This window comes from Taudactylus pleione, unplaced genomic scaffold (assembly GCF_031769625.1).
Source record: "Taudactylus pleione unplaced genomic scaffold, aTauple2 ptg001353l, whole genome shotgun sequence".
NCBI classification, from domain to species: Eukaryota; Metazoa; Chordata; class Amphibia; order Anura; family Myobatrachidae; genus Taudactylus; species Taudactylus pleione.
In genome coordinates, this window is record NW_028285753.1 from 620,953 (window position 1) to 636,419 (window position 15,467).

Below are 15,467 nucleotides of genomic sequence, written 5' to 3' on the forward strand. Positions count from 1 at the left end.
CTCTGAATTTCTATTATCATTTAGGATATACGTATTTTTGCTGATATTGCTGCAGTGTGCTGGGGGGAACATCCCTTTTTTCTGTGGTTATTGGCAGATTGACCAGCACGTTCAGGCGATGATAGTTGTTAAAAACAACCAGCGGGTGCACGCATCACTGGTCATGTTTGACATTAAGTGGCCCAATTTGTGCCCGATTAACAAACAATTGAACGATAACAATGTCATTATCGTTCAATCGCTCTTTTTAATCGGGTAGTGGATGTGCGCCCTTACACAGCCTTCTGGGCTATTGCTGGAACATACTGTATAGATGTTAATCTAGACCAATTAATTGAAATGTGTGTGTAAGATCAGCGATAAGAACTTGGTATACCTCCCAATTTCAGTGGGGCACTCCTGCATTTTGGGCACTGTCCTGATGCAAGACCAGTCTCGGATGGTTTCCATTCTCTGTCCTGACTTCTTGTCCATCCCTGGAATACCTCTTACCAGCCCTGATCTAGGATTCCAGCCAATCCCGAAGAGTAACGCAGAGCAACGCTTGTTCTGAAGTTATCGTACATGAGATGATCTGCCAAGGCACAATTAGATCTTTAATCTGTGTTCATTCTGCAGATCTCAGAGTACAGTAAAATTGTGCAGAGAAGTCTCTGTAACTTCAAGATCTTTCCCATCTCTGACCATTGATCTAGTTGTCAGAGTGGATGGAAATCTAATGCAGGGTCGAAGCCTCAACCTCAAGTTCTGAGGATTTCTGTCTGTGGAAGCAGGTGGGATAATTACTGACCCAGCAAACTAGATTAGCTCACCAGTGCATGCTTCAAGACATCCACAAAACATGACCTGTTGGCAGCACTTAAGGACGGCTCTAATGTAACGTCAGCTGTAGAATAACTGATGCAGGCTGTGTCTGTGTTATCCCCCCCTGCTAGCAGCCAGCCTTACATACATATACCCCTTCTGTGCTCCAGTCTGCAGGAATAACTGATGCAGGGCTGTGTCTGTGTTATCCCCCCCCCCCTGCTAGCAGCCAGCCTTACATACATATACCCCTTCTGGTCTCCAGTCTGCAGGAAGAACTGATGCGGGGCTGTGTCTGTGTTATCCCCCCTGCTAGCAGCCAGCCTTACATACATATACCCCTTCTGGTCTCCAGTCTGCAGGAATAACTGATGCAGGGCTGTGTCTGTGTTATCCCCCCCCCTGCTTGCAGCCAGCCTTACATACATATACCCCTTCTGGCCTCCAGTCTGCAGGAATAACTGATGCGGGGCTGTGTCTGTGTTATCCCCCCTGCTAGCAGCCAGCCTTACATACATATACCCCTTCTGGCCTCCAGTCTGCAGGAATAACTGATGCGGGGCTGTGTCTGTGTTATCCCCCCCCCTGCTAGCAGCCAGCCTTACATACATATACCCCTTCTGGCCTCCAGTCTGCAGGAATAACTGATGCGGGGCTGTGTCTGTGTTATCCCCCCTGCTAGCAGCCAGCCTTACATACATATACCCCTTCTGGCCTCCAGTCTTCAGGAATAACTGATGCAGGGCTGTGTCTGTGTTATCCCCCCCTGCTAGCAGCCAGCCTTACATACATATACCCCTTCTGGCCTCCAGTCTGCAGGAATAACTGATGGAATTGACCAGTGTCATGGGATACCAGATATGTTGGGATGGCTTCTTATCCTGTGTTAAGTCATCTGTTCTTTCTTTTTCAGGGTCCATAGGGCTCCACAGGAAGACCTTGGGGTGCAGGTGGTGGTTGAGGACCGGGCACTGAACAGTTAAAGCTTTGCTCTCAGGATGCAACGGTCCTACACATTACACATTACACATTTTTCTTTCTTTTGTATAACAATTAAATATTGATATATATTAAGTTGTGGACAATAAAGGTTATGTTTTAATTCAAGTGCATCGCGCAACAACAATTCTTCCTTTTTGATTTCCTATGTAGCTCAACATTGTCGGAAGATAGCACCCCTGTCCTTAAATTGAATGAATTTAATCATTTCAATTGGTTTGATATAAGGGGTTAATTAGTATATATACAGTATATATTTTGTTGATTTTCATGAGAATAGATACCACTAGTAATACCTTCATGGTTGTCCTAGTGCTCTGGCCTCGCTGTATGGGATGCTTCCCAATGTTGGTAGCTCGCTCTCCTTGGGTGGCTAAACACTAGGGTATCCCGGTTGTTTTCATATTATGTTCGGGCCAGAAGCTGGTACTGTCTATACGCTTCCATCACATTGGAAGTAGTCTGTTTTGGAGTTTTCCGCTCTGGTTTTCTTTCCCGCTGTGGCCGAAGGTTTTAATGTTTTTCCAGACGAAGTGGGTGAGAGTCTTCGCCTGGACTCGCTGAAGGGTTCCAGTTGCTGTTTTATCCCTCTGTTCCAGAAAGGGTTGTCCTGCTGTCTGACCGTCTGCAAGGACTTGTTGTCTCAATGCCGTCTCTGCCTCATGTCAGTGGGATCTCCACTTGTTGGAGACTTCTACGGTCTAACCCTTCCGCTGTTTTTAAAAATAAAACGAAAGACCTAATTAGTTGGACCTCAACAAGGGTCCTGGTCGACTATTTGGTATTGGCCTTCATGTATACTCTTTGTTAGAGTAGTTTGTGGACAGGATCAGCTCTGAATCTGTATCATTATACATATATCGATAATGTTTGCTTATGCCCGGCAGTGCTGGGATTCTACTGTCTGCGACTTTTGCTTCTTCATGTCTTTATACTCTGGTACGGTTTTCTCGAGTTTTGTTCTCTTGTTACCGCCCTTCTATTGATTCTTGTTGGGTCTCTCTGCTACCAATGGTCCGGTTTGGTTGGTCTTCAATTGAGATTAGTGTTCTGACGATTCTCATCTGCTGTTGTCCACTGGATAGCCGTTCTGTTTTATTCGACTTACGCTGTATATTGTGGTATTTTCTGTGGCTGTTCAGTGCGGAGTTCTTATTGTCGCCTGTGCTCTGACGTTTAATCCTCAGTTCTTCTTTTCAATTGGACCTACGAATCTTGACGATCCCTGTTTCGTTTTGACCACGGGGTCGGCGAGTTCTTAGCACTTCCCACACGGGACGTCCCCACTGTCTTGAGCTCCAGTGTCCCCTAGTGGATGAAGGAGAAAACAGGATTTTGGTACTTACCGGACACTGGACGCCCGCCCGCCCAGCACTGCGTACCTGCCGTTTTGTTCTTTCATTATATGGTTGTGTGACTGCAAGTGCTCCCTGCAGTGGGTTCCGGGTTCCTCTGTTCTCCTTCAGTTGGTCTTGTTCCATTCAGTGGACTTCTACTTCTCCTTGTTTTCCTGTTGTCCTCCGTCTCCTCTCGGGCTCAGTTTCTTATACTGGGGCTGATGGGGCATAGGGGGGAAGAGCCAGTCACACTTCTAAATTATTTAAAGTGCCAGGCTCTACTTTGCCACCGTCTATACCCCACTGTCTTGCGCTCCAGTGTCCCCTGTGGAATCGGAGAAAGGGATTTATCGATAAGTACCAAAATCCTGTTTTCTTCTGGCTATGGAGTCTGCCCGATGGGTATCGGATTTAGGGGCTTTCTCATCTTGCTCCCCATTTCTAATCTTCATCCAGGACAGGACTGTTCTTCGGACTCGCCCTGGTTTGCTTTCCAAAGTGGTTACTCGTTTTCATATTAATGAGGAAATTGTAGTCCTGGCCTTTCAATTACCTGACCTATGGGTAGGTGAGGCCTCCTTGGATGTGATCCGTGCCCTCAGGGTCTATGTGGACCGTACCAGTTCTCTTTGGAAATCAGACTTCCTTTGGTGAACTCCATAGAGCACAAATAAGATGGCCATCCCATAAACAGACATTGGCTAGATGGCTTTGCATGACTCTCCACAGGCTTACACGCAGGCAGGCCTTCCTGTACCGGCTACTGTTACTGCTTATTCCACCCGCTCCGTGGGTCCCTCGTGGGCAGCTCGCCATGGTGCCTCAGCTGATCAGCTTTGTAAGGCGGCCACGTGGTCTTCTGTTCACACCTTTCTTAGGTTCTATGCCTTTGATACATTTGCCTCTCAGGATGCTTCATTTGGATGCCGGATTGTCCTCTTAGCTCAGGAGCATCCCCACCCTTGAATTACTGCTTTGGGACATCCCAAAGCAGCCCTACGGACTCCGAAGAAAGAGCTAACAAAAGGTAAGTTTTACCATAACTCATTTTCTTCTTCAGAGTCCATAGGGTCCACAGGGCACCCTCCCTGACACACCTGGCTACTATTGGCTATGTTTCCTGGTCACCTGTTTCCTGTCTCCTGTGTGAGAATGTGATTCTTGTGTGTATCAGTCTTCCTCCAGCCTTAGGCTTGTCACAAACTGTGTGTGTCTGACTCGGGGGCGGAGTATGGGGGGAGGTCTGTTGCATCCTGGGAGCAAAGCTTTAACTGTTTGGTGCCCGGTCCTCAACCGCCACCTACACCCCAAGGTTTCCCTGTGGACCCTATGGACTTTGAAGAAAGAGTTAACGAAGGTAAGTTTTACCATAACTCTCATTATCTGCCGACATCTGTACTATATTGTCTTTAATTATTTGTTTGGGTGTATTTCAAAAATGTAATAAAAATGATTGAATTCAAAAAAGATATGTCGGGATGGGGTTTGCATTCTAATGTGGTGATTTGTGTAATGTAATGGCTGTAAATGCACTGACCACATATTGTCAATGATTTGTAATTGCTGTTTCTTTATGGCAATCAGGTGGGTGTTCAAACAGCTCTATGACAAAGGACTGGTGTATCGAGGCGTTAAGGTTATGCCGTTCTCCACTGCTTGCAATACTCCCTTATCCAACTTTGAATCCCACCAGAACTACAAGGTACAGATAGTATTACTGGTATCTCTAGTGCAGTGGTTCTCAAACTCAGTCCTCAGGACCCCACACAGTTCACTTTTTCCAGGTCACCCAGCAGGTGCACAGGTGTAGTCATTACTCACTGACACATTTCCCAGGTCACCCAGCAGCTGCACAGGTGTAATCATTACTCACTGACACATTTCCCAGGTCACCCAGCAGGTGCACAGGTGTATTCATTACTCACTGACACATTTCCCAGGTCACCCAGCAGGAGCACAGGTGTATTCATTACTCACTGACACATTTCTCAGGTCACCCAGCAGGGGCACAGGTGTATTCATTACTCACTGACACATTTCCCAGGTCACCCAGCAGGTGCACAGGTGTACTCATTACTCACTGACACATTTCCCAGGTCACCCAGCAGGTGCACAGGTGTACTCATTACTCACTGACACATTTCTCAGGTCACCCAGCAGGAGCACAGGTGTATTCATTACTCACTGACACATTTCCCAGGTCACCCAGCAGGAGCACAGGTGTAATCATTACTCACTGACACATATCCCAGGTCACCCAGCAGGTGCACAGGTGTACTCATTACTCACTGACACATATCCCAGGTCACCCAGCAGGTGCACAGGTGTACTCATTACTCACTGACACATTTCTCAGGTCACCCAGCAGGAGCACAGGTGTATTCATTACTCACTGACACATTTCCCAGGTCACCCAGCAGGAGCACAGGTGTAATCATTACTCACTGACACATTTCCCAGGTCACCCAGCAGGTGCACAGGTGTACTCATTACTCACTGACACATTTCCCAGGTCACCCAGCAGGTGCACAGGTGTACTCATTACTCACTGACACATTTTAAAAGATCCACAGGTGCAGCTATTTATATCACTAGTAATTATGTGAGGAGACCTGCAAAACATGCACTGTTTGGGGTCCTGAGGACCTGTGCTCTAGTGTAATAGCGCCAAGGTTTGCCCGTCAGGGGCCTATGGGTGTTTTCACATGACCGAAAGCAGCTGTTTCAGCATGTTAGTGTTCAGGTTAAACTTCTTATTTAACAAAGTATTTCCTTAGGGCAGGGGTTCTCAAACTCTGTATTCAGGACCCCACACAGTTCATATTTCCCAGGTCACCCAGCAGCTGCACAGGTGTACTCATTACTCACTGACACATTTCCCAGGTCACCCAGCAGGTGCACAGGTGTACTCATTACTCACTGACACATTTCCCAGGTCACCCAGCAGGTGCACAGGTGTACTCATTACTCACTGACACATTTCTCAGGTCACCCAGCAGGAGCACAGGTGTATTCATTACTCACTGACACATTTCTCAGGTCACCCAGCAGGTGCACAGGTGTGTTCATTACTCACTGACACATTTCTCAGGTCACCCAGCAGGTGCACAGGTGTATTCATTACTCACTGACACATTTCTCAGGTCACCCAGCAGGTGCACAGGTGTATTCATTACTCACTGACACATTTCTCAGGTCACCCAGCAGGTGCACAGGTGTATTCATTACTCACTGACACATTTCTCAGGTCACCCAGCAGGTGCACAGGTGTATTCATTAATCACTGACACATTTGAAAAAGGAGAGGCTGGGCTGCACATCCTAGTATTAAACATAATAGGTGCTACAATGCTGAGACCTGTAGTTCTACAGTAGAAAAGAAGGGGGGGGGGAGCAGGTGCACACTATAAGCACTAAGAATTCTAATGATCAAAAAGTTTATAATAAACTCCAACAATTAACATTTTTAGTACATGTTTGCCCACCACCTGCCAGGTCATGGTGACCCTTATACAGGTGGGTCCCTAACATCCCTAATACTGACACATGAACTAATTTATCTAGGACTTACCTATCATAGGGCCCATTAGGTGTGTGTACTGCAATGTAAGGACCTATACCAAGTAACATCACCTGGGGCAGGTAGGAGGAGGGCGAGCCCAGGAGAGGGGTCTCACCTTCATAATGTATCTTACATACACACAGGAAAAAGGAGGGGCTACATCCTAATATTAAACATGATAATAGGTGCTACCATGCTGAGACCTGTAGTTCTACAGCAGAAAGAAGGGTGGCAGGACATAGCTGGGATGGGCTGTCCTGGCATCACTGGCATGATCATTACTATTGATGTTTGGGAATATGGTACAGACATTACTATGGTAATATAGGCCACAGCACCTGAGCCCCTCTTCCCTTTCTGAGCGCTCTTATCACCTTTATCTCAGGACGTCCAGGATCCTTCTGTCATCGTCACCTTCCCATTACTGGAAGACCCAACCGTATCACTTGTAGCTTGGACAACCACACCGTGGACCCTTCCCAGTAATTTGGCACTTTGTGTCAATCCAGAATTAATGTACATCAAGCTGAGAGGTGAGGAACCAGCAGGTCCAGCAATTCCGCTACATACAGAGTGTGTGTCCCCCCCCTACAGAGTCCGTCCGCCCCCCCCTACAGAGTCCGTCCGCCCCCCCCTACAGAGTCCGTCCGCCCCCCCCTACAGAGTCCGTCCGCCCCCCCCTACAGAGTCCGTCCGCCCCCCCCTACAGAGCCCGTCCGCCCCCCCCTACAGAGCCCGTCCGCCCCCCCCTACAGAGCCCGTCCGCCCCCCCCTACAGAGTCCGTCCGCCCCCCCCCCTACAGAGTCCGTCCGCCCCCCCCCCTACAGAGTCCGTCCGCCCCCCCCCCTACAGAGTCCGTCCGCCCCCCCCCCTACAGAGTCCGTCCGCCCCCCCCCCTACAGAGTCCGTCCGCCCCCCCCCCCTACAGAGTCCGTCCGCCCCCCCCCTACAGAGTCCGTCCGCCCCCCCCCCTACAGAGTCCGTCCGCCCCCCCCCCTACAGAGTCCGTCCGCCCCCCCCCCTACAGAGTCCGTCCGCCCCCCCCCCTACAGAGTCCGTCCGCCCCCCCCCCTACAGAGTCCGTCCGCCCCCCCCCCCTACAGAGTCCGTCCGCCCCCCCCCCTACAGAGTCCGTCCGCCCCCCCCCCCACAGAGTCCGTCCGCCCCCCCCCTACAGAGTCCGTCCGCCCCCCCCCTACAGAGTCCGTCCGCCCCCCCCCTACAGAGTCCGTCCGCCCCCCCCCTACAGAGTCCGTCCGCCCCCCCCCTACAGAGTCCGTCCGCCCCCCCCCTACAGAGTCCGTCCGCCCCCCCCCCTACAGAGTCCGTCCGCCCCCCCCCTACAGAGTCCGTCCGCCCCCCCCCCTACAGAGTCCGTCCGCCCCCCCCCCTACAGAGTCCGTCCGCCCCCCCCCCCTACAGAGTCCGTCCGCCCCCCCCCCTACAGAGTCCGTCCGCCCCCCCCCCTACAGAGTCCGTCCGCCCCCCCCCCCTACAGAGTCCGTCCGCCCCCCCCCCCTACAGAGTCCGTCCGCCCCCCCCCCCTACAGAGTCCGTCCGCCCCCCCCCCTACAGAGTCCGTCCGCCCCCCCCCCTACAGAGTCCGTCCGCCCCCCCCCCTACAGAGTCCGTCCGCCCCCCCCCCTACAGAGTCCGTCCGCCCCCCCCCCTACAGAGTCCGTCCGCCCCCCCCCCTACAGAGTCCGTCCGCCCCCCCCCCTACAGAGTCCGTCCGCCCCCCCCCCTACAGAGTCCGTCCGCCCCCCCCCCTACAGAGTCCGTCCGCCCCCCCCCCTACAGAGTCCGTCCGCCCCCCCCCCTACAGAGTCCGTCCGCCCCCCCCCCTACAGAGTCCGTCCGCCCCCCCCCCTACAGAGTCCGTCCGCCCCCCCCCCTACAGAGTCCGTCCGCCCCCCCCCCTACAGAGTCCGTGTCCGCCCCCCCCCCCCTCCCTTGCAGAGTCCGTCCGTGTGTGTGTCCCCCCCCCTACAGAGTGTGTGTGTGGCCGCCCCCCCCTCCCTTGCAGAGTCCGTCCGTGTGTGTGTCCCTACTGAGTGACATACAGAGTTAACCACGTCTTTCCCTAGATAAGGCCAGTGGGAGTCTCTATGTGTTGATGGAAGCCAGACTGTCCACTCTGTACAAGAGCGAGGATGAATATGACATTTTGGACAGGTACTTGCACCCCCCCTGTCTAACACGTGTTACTGGGTAGTACATAGTTATGGTCTTTGCTGGTTTTGTCATTGTCAGTACAAGCCTGTATTATATACATTGTACGAGAGATGTCCCCCAATTTTTATCTGTATTTTCTCCATCAGGTTTCCTGGCATTACACTGAAGGGACAGAAGTATGAGCCATTGTTTGACTATTTTGCTAAGGTAGTAACTGCATGATTTATGTGCCCGTTATTACTCCCTGTACCGTAGTGTTAGGTCTGCGTACAGTACTGTGATAGTTCTCCTTCTTTATATCCCGTTACTGTATAACTCCATCAGAAAGTATATCATAATGTATTTATTCTTTATATCACCTCTGTTATGCCACATTTGGTCTGTGTTAAATGGAAAGAGCGTTATAGTACAAAGTTTTTCATCCTTTGTTGATACATATAATAAACTTCTATATGTAATAATAATCACTCTCTATCCTCTATGGTGACCTGAAGTAGGAGATCAGCGCCCTGTTTCTGGATTTTAGGTTATTAGACACTTAAGCTGGCCACACACTAGACCAACTTACATCCAACCAGCCAACTTGTTGATTGGTTGGAATGAAAATCTGGTAAGGAATGGGAGTAAGTGACCATCAGCAATTTGCTCCCAAACTACGGAAAATGGACTAAAACTGTTGTTTGAACAAATAGTTTAGATCAAACATTTAACAAACTTGTCTGAACGACCATCTTCATCTGTTTTCTGGCATTTAGGAGCAAATTGCTGATCATCCTTTACTCCCATACGTTACCAGATTTACATTCCAACTAATCAACAAGTTGGGTGGTTGGACAGATAATCTTTAGATGTGTGGCCAGCTTTAGAATGTGATGGCAGATAAGAACCACTGGGTCCACCTAGTCTGCCCCTTTTTAAAACTTATGGTAACCTCAACCCCAATTTGTTCCTTAGATCTTTGTAAGGAATCCTTATGTCTATCCCATGCATGTTTAAATTGCTCTACTGTATTACCCTATACCACCCCTGATGGGAGGCTGTTCCACTTATCCACTACCCTGTCTGTGCAGTAATTCTTCCACAGATATCCCCTGAGCCTACTTTATATTTATCACAAATTTGCTTTCTCCCAGTCTCTGAACACCGAGAAATGTACGAGGGTGGTTCAGTAAGTAAGGTAACGACCTCTTCACTTACATATATGTATGATCAGTAGTATGGCCTTGCTACAGATTATTCTTCCACATAGTCCCCATACTTGTCTAAGCATTTCTTCCAACGGTACTCCAAGGCATCTTTTCCGGAATAGAAGAAATCCATGTCAAGCGCCTGAAGCCAGGATATGACGACTTGCTGAACTTCACCGTCTCTTGTGAATCGCCTTCCACCCAGGTGCTTCTTAAAAGGTCCAAAAAGATGGAAATCACTCGGTTCCAGGTCAGGGCTGTAGGGAGGATGGTACAGTACCTCCCATGTCAGGTTAGGGCTGTAGGGAGGAAGGTACAGTACCTCCCATGTCAGGTTAGGGCTGTAGGGAGGAAGGTACAGTACCTCCCATGTCAGGTTAGGGCTGTAGGGAGGAAGGTACAGTACCTCCCATGTCAGGTTAGGGCTGTAGGGAGGAAGGTACAGTACCTCCCATGTCAGGTTAGGGCTGTAGGGAGGAAGGTACAGTACCTCCCATGTCAGGTTAGGGCTGTAGGGAGGATGGTACAGTACCTCCCATGTCAGGTTAGGGCTGTAGGGAGGATGGTACAGTACCTCCCTTGTCAGGTTAGGGCAGTAGGGAGGAAGGTACAGTACCTCCCATGTCAGGTTAGGGCAGTAGGGAGGAAGGTACAGTACCTCCCATGTCAGGTTAGGGCTGTAGGGAGGAAGGTACACAGTACCTCCCATTTCAGGTTAGGGCTGTAGGGAGGAAGGTACAGTACCTCCCATGTCAAGCGCCTGAAGCCAGGATATGACGACTTGCTGAACTTCACCGTCTGTTGTGAATCGCCTTCCACCCAGGTGCTTCTAAAAAGGTCCAAAAAGATGGAAATCACTCGGTTCCAGGTCAGGGCTGTAGGGAGGATGGTACAGTACTTCCCAATGTTAGTGCCTGTAACTACACACAGGTGCAGTTGGCTTGGTCTTATCATGCAGCAACTCAGGTATTTTCGACAAATATTCCTTCGCAGCCGGCTCAATGTGTCACTACAGCGGACAGCATTAGTTATCTCCCTAGGTTATGAAATCAGCAAGCCACACGGCCGCCATGACCTTCTTTGCTGATGGAGTTATTTTGAATTTCTTTGAAGCTGTGGACAATGCGTGTTCCCACGTCATGGATGCTTCATCTCCCGTGTCAGCCACATTTCATTGCCTGTAACAATGTTCTGCCGGAACCGCCCTCCATCCTTATGGTACCACATCGAGTGCACAAGTGACTATCCCATCATATTTATCTGAACCTCTGTGCGTAGTTGCTGTACCCAGCGTGAACACTTTCCTGTACCCCAGTTACTCATGGACGATGTTGTGCACGGTACCCACTGAGATGTTCAGTTCCTCAGCAATATCACTAGCTGGATTGTGACTGTCCTGCTGAATCAGACCTTCAAGGGGCACTAATTGTCTGTGGTGGACGGGCTTGGCCGACCGGATCGCTGCTCATCTGTCCTACCATTATCAAAGGCCGGGCACCTAACCCAAACCTGTTTCCAGGATCTGACGTTATCGCCGTACACCTCAAGAAGTTGGGGATGAATTTCAGCTGCTGATGTGCCCTTTTTCTACTTCAGGGTCCATAGGAGGTCCACAGGGTTGACCTTGGGGATATAGCTGGATCAGGATCCATGGGCACCACACAGTTAAGCTTTTAGCTCCCAGGATGCACTTGGGTCCTCCTCTATACCCCGCCCCCGAGCCACAGGCACCTCAGTGTAAGTTGGTGCCCAGCCGGAGTCTGTCACCGCTTTTTATTTTAGGATAGATTTTATTTATTTTATCTTTTTACTACAGACTGCAGCGAAGGGCTGTCTATACAGACGCCCACGCTGCCGCTCTGATCCCCGACTGGCGCCGCGACGCCAGTACTGATCTGGGGATCGCGGCGGGAGGACTAGCCGGACTCTGTCTACCTCCCAGGACTGCTGCCGGAGTCGCCGGGGATTCAGGTAAGCCTTTAGCAGTCCTTTAGCCTCCAGTCCTGGGGACAGACCGGAGGCTGCTGTCAGTGGCGGCGGGCCCCCCATAACCCGTGGGACCACTAGACCACCAGGGATAACAGGCATGCGGGAAGCCAGCATCCCTGGGGTTAATATGCTAGCCAGGTGAGGAAGCCTTCCCTGTTCAGCGGCTCCTCCCCTCAGCTCAGTGCGCCTTTCAGGACGCAGTCTGGCGTCGCTGAGCTGCAGACTCTTCAGCCACTCCTCCTCTGAGGTCTCTGGGGGCCATTTTCTTTGTGACAACGCAGATCTCAGGGAGCACGCGGACCGGTCCCCCTGTGTACCTCTCCCCCGATAAGGACAGTGTACACAGCACTATAGCCCTCCCAGACACTGAATCTGGGCAGGTTGATTGTAGTGGAAAGGTGCAGTGAGTATATCTTCCTGCATGGTATGTGACTTTTGCTAGTGCTGCCTGTCTGTGCTTATTTTCTACTTACTGTCAGCTTATACCTATCCCTTTACTTCTCCTACAAGCCCTACAGGTGTGTGGGGGAGGGGCGTTTCTACTGACCTCACTTATATAGATCACGTATTTGTGAGGTCCGTCACTTACAGTTGTGTGCGACACAGTGCCATATTGTGGACTGTTGTTCAACACACCGGTGAGTGCGTTTATTTCTGCCCTGTTGCCAGATATATAATATATTCTGTCATGTCAGACGAGGAGGTTGAGCGCTCAGTGGCTCCGGTGTTGGCCTCCTGCGGACGCTGTTCTGCAGGAGTGGATAGGGAGGATTTGTCACAGGATGGCCTGTGTAGTCGGTGACAGGTGGCTCCTGGCCCATCCAGACCTTCTCTGACGCAGGAACCACCGTGGGCGATGTTTTCTGAAGTGCTGGTGTCTATTGCGGGCCGTCTGTCGGTCCCGACTGCTCTCCCTACTAGGGCGTTACCCCAGCCGACCATCCCCCATTCCCCGGGTGTCCCGCAGTTATTGCGGAGTCCTCCTGGGTCTCAGTCAGTGGGTCCCTATGCGGGGTTGCCTATGTATATACAGGCTTCCCCTGTGCCGCAGCAGCCTGTGGTACCTTTTCAGGCCCCTATGGCGACTCCTCCACCCTGGGTGGATGTGCTCTCCAACTCCGTGCAAAATTTGGCGGCCGCATCCTCGGCTTTTCAGTCAATGTTGCAGACTGACATGCCTTCTAGGGTTTCAAAACGCCCACTCATGGCGCGGGCTGATTAGGTATCTGACTCAGAGGGTTCCTCAGATGATGGGGACGTCCCTGATGACACTGACTCGGACGCCTCGGTCCAGGAAATGGATACCAAGTCGTCCATTAATGTGCGAGCACTGGTTAGGGCGGTGCGAGCTATTCTTCTTATAGAGGATGAGGCACCGGTTCCTAAGTCGAAGTTTCCTAGTTTCAAAAAAACTAAGGTGGCTTCTGCGGTGTTTCCCCTGTCGGATCAGTTGACGGATCAGTTGACTGATCATATGGCGGTAGGTTGGCAGGCGCCCAGTAAGAGATTCCTTCCTCAGAAGCGGTTGACTTCTAATTATCCCTTCCCTGAGGCACATTGTAAAAAATGGGAAACTCCACCGGCGGTGGATTCCCATGTCACCCGTTTAACTCGGGGCTCTACCTTACCATTACCGTCGATAACCTCGCTGAAGGATCCCACAGACAGGAAAGTTGAGACTTGCTTAAAGTCTATTTACTCCCTCTCCGGGGCGGTGGCCCGACCGTCCATGGCCATCTCCTGGGTGGCCAGGGCCATTGAGGGGTGGGCCAGTGCATTGGAAGATACCTTCCCGGACGACGCTCCGGATGTCCAGAGGGCGTTGTTGGGACAGATGAGGGACGCTGCTTCTTACATTGGGGAAGCTTCTTTAGATGCTAGTCTGCTGACTTCGCGGGTATCGGCTGCAGCGGTGTCTGCCCGCCGATCCTTATGGTTGCGGTCCTGGAGAGCGGACTCGGATTCAAAGAAAGGCCTGGAGGCCTTACCTTTCAATGGGGAATTACTATTTGGTCCGGACTTGGATTTAGCCAGAGTATCCACTATTTTGTCCAAGTCAGCTTTCCTCCCTTCGGCGGCACTGCCTGCTAAGGTTCGGAGTTCGGCTTTTCGTTCCTTTCGGCTTCAGGGTAAGGCAAAAGGTCAGTCCTTCCCGAGACAGTCTGCGAGTAAGACTGCCTCTAAACCCAAGAAGCAAGCCTGGAGTGCTCGGCGCCCTTCTTCCAAGCAGGAAGATAAACCTGCGGCCTGATGGGACGGCCTCCCTCTGGGGGACCCCAGAGTGGGAGGCCGACTTCTTCTATTTGCCCAGTGCTGGCACAATACCACCACGGATGCCTGGGTCCGAGAAGTGGTCTCCCAGGGGTACGCCCTGTCTTTTCGGCACAGACCACCCCACCAGTTTTTCTACACCAGTCCTTCTCAGGACAAGACCAAGGCGTTAGATTCAGGAGGCTATAGAGTCCTTGCTGAAAGCAGGGGTCATTGTTCCCGTTCCTCAATCACAATGAGGGACGGGGTATTATTCGTCTCTGTTTCTGGTGCAGAAACCCAATGGTTCTCATCGCCCTATGCTCAACTTGAAGTCTCTGAACAAATTCCTCAGAGTTCCCAAGTTCAGGATGGAAACGTTACGTTCCATCATTCTGGCGATGGAACCGGGGGATTACATGGTGTCCCTGGATATCCAGGACGCCTACCTCCATGTTCCGATAGCACCTTCGCACCAGCGGTATCCTGAGGTTCGCTATCCTTCAACACCACTATCAGTTCCGAGCGCTACCCTTTGGTCTCTTCACTGCACCGAGGATGTTCACGAAGATTATGGCGGTCATGGCCGCACATCTTCAGAACCAGAATGTACGGCTGCTGCCATATCTGGACGACCTCCTGTTGCTGGTGAGCTCCCCGGAGGTACTGCTTCAACATCTCCACCTGACGATCGCTTGCCTGCAAGCACACGGGTGGTTGATAAATTGGAAAAAGTCCTCCCTGATTCCATCACAGTGGATGGTTCATTTGGGAGCCCTGCTGGATTCGCGTCGGCAACGGATTTTCCTGACTCCGGAGAAGGTTGCCTCCCTACAGCTGCGGATACGCAGTTGACTGAGCAGTCGCCACCTGTCGGTCCATTCGGCTATGAGAGTTCTTGGGTCCATGGTGTCGACATTCGACATGTTGGAATTTGCCCAGTTCCATTCCCGGCCCCTGCAGGGGCTGATTCTATCGGAATGGAACGGGTTACCTCACCGGATCCGCTCTCAGGTGCTGGTGTTGTCTCCGGAGGTTCGGCAATCTTTGGCTTGGTGGCTTCAGACAGCTCATCTGGTCGAGGGGCGCCCCTTTTGGATCCCGGACTGGGTCCTGCTCACGACGGATGCCAGTCTCCGGGGTTGGGGTGCAGTGACCGGCTC

General features: G+C 51.4%; 1 protein-coding gene across 1 annotated transcript in view; it reads left to right on the top strand.

Annotated features, from left to right (window-relative positions):
* IARS1 (isoleucyl-tRNA synthetase 1) overlaps positions 1-15,467 on the top strand; it is a 177,541-nt gene that overhangs the window by 19,538 nt on the left and 142,536 nt on the right. The window contains exons 6-9 of the mRNA XM_088463393.1: positions 4,725-4,842; positions 7,088-7,235; positions 8,791-8,878; positions 9,025-9,085. Coding sequence (XP_088319519.1) covers positions 4,725-4,842; positions 7,088-7,235; positions 8,791-8,878; positions 9,025-9,085 — 415 coding nt within the window. The remainder of the gene's footprint in view (positions 1-4,724; positions 4,843-7,087; positions 7,236-8,790; positions 8,879-9,024; positions 9,086-15,467) is intronic.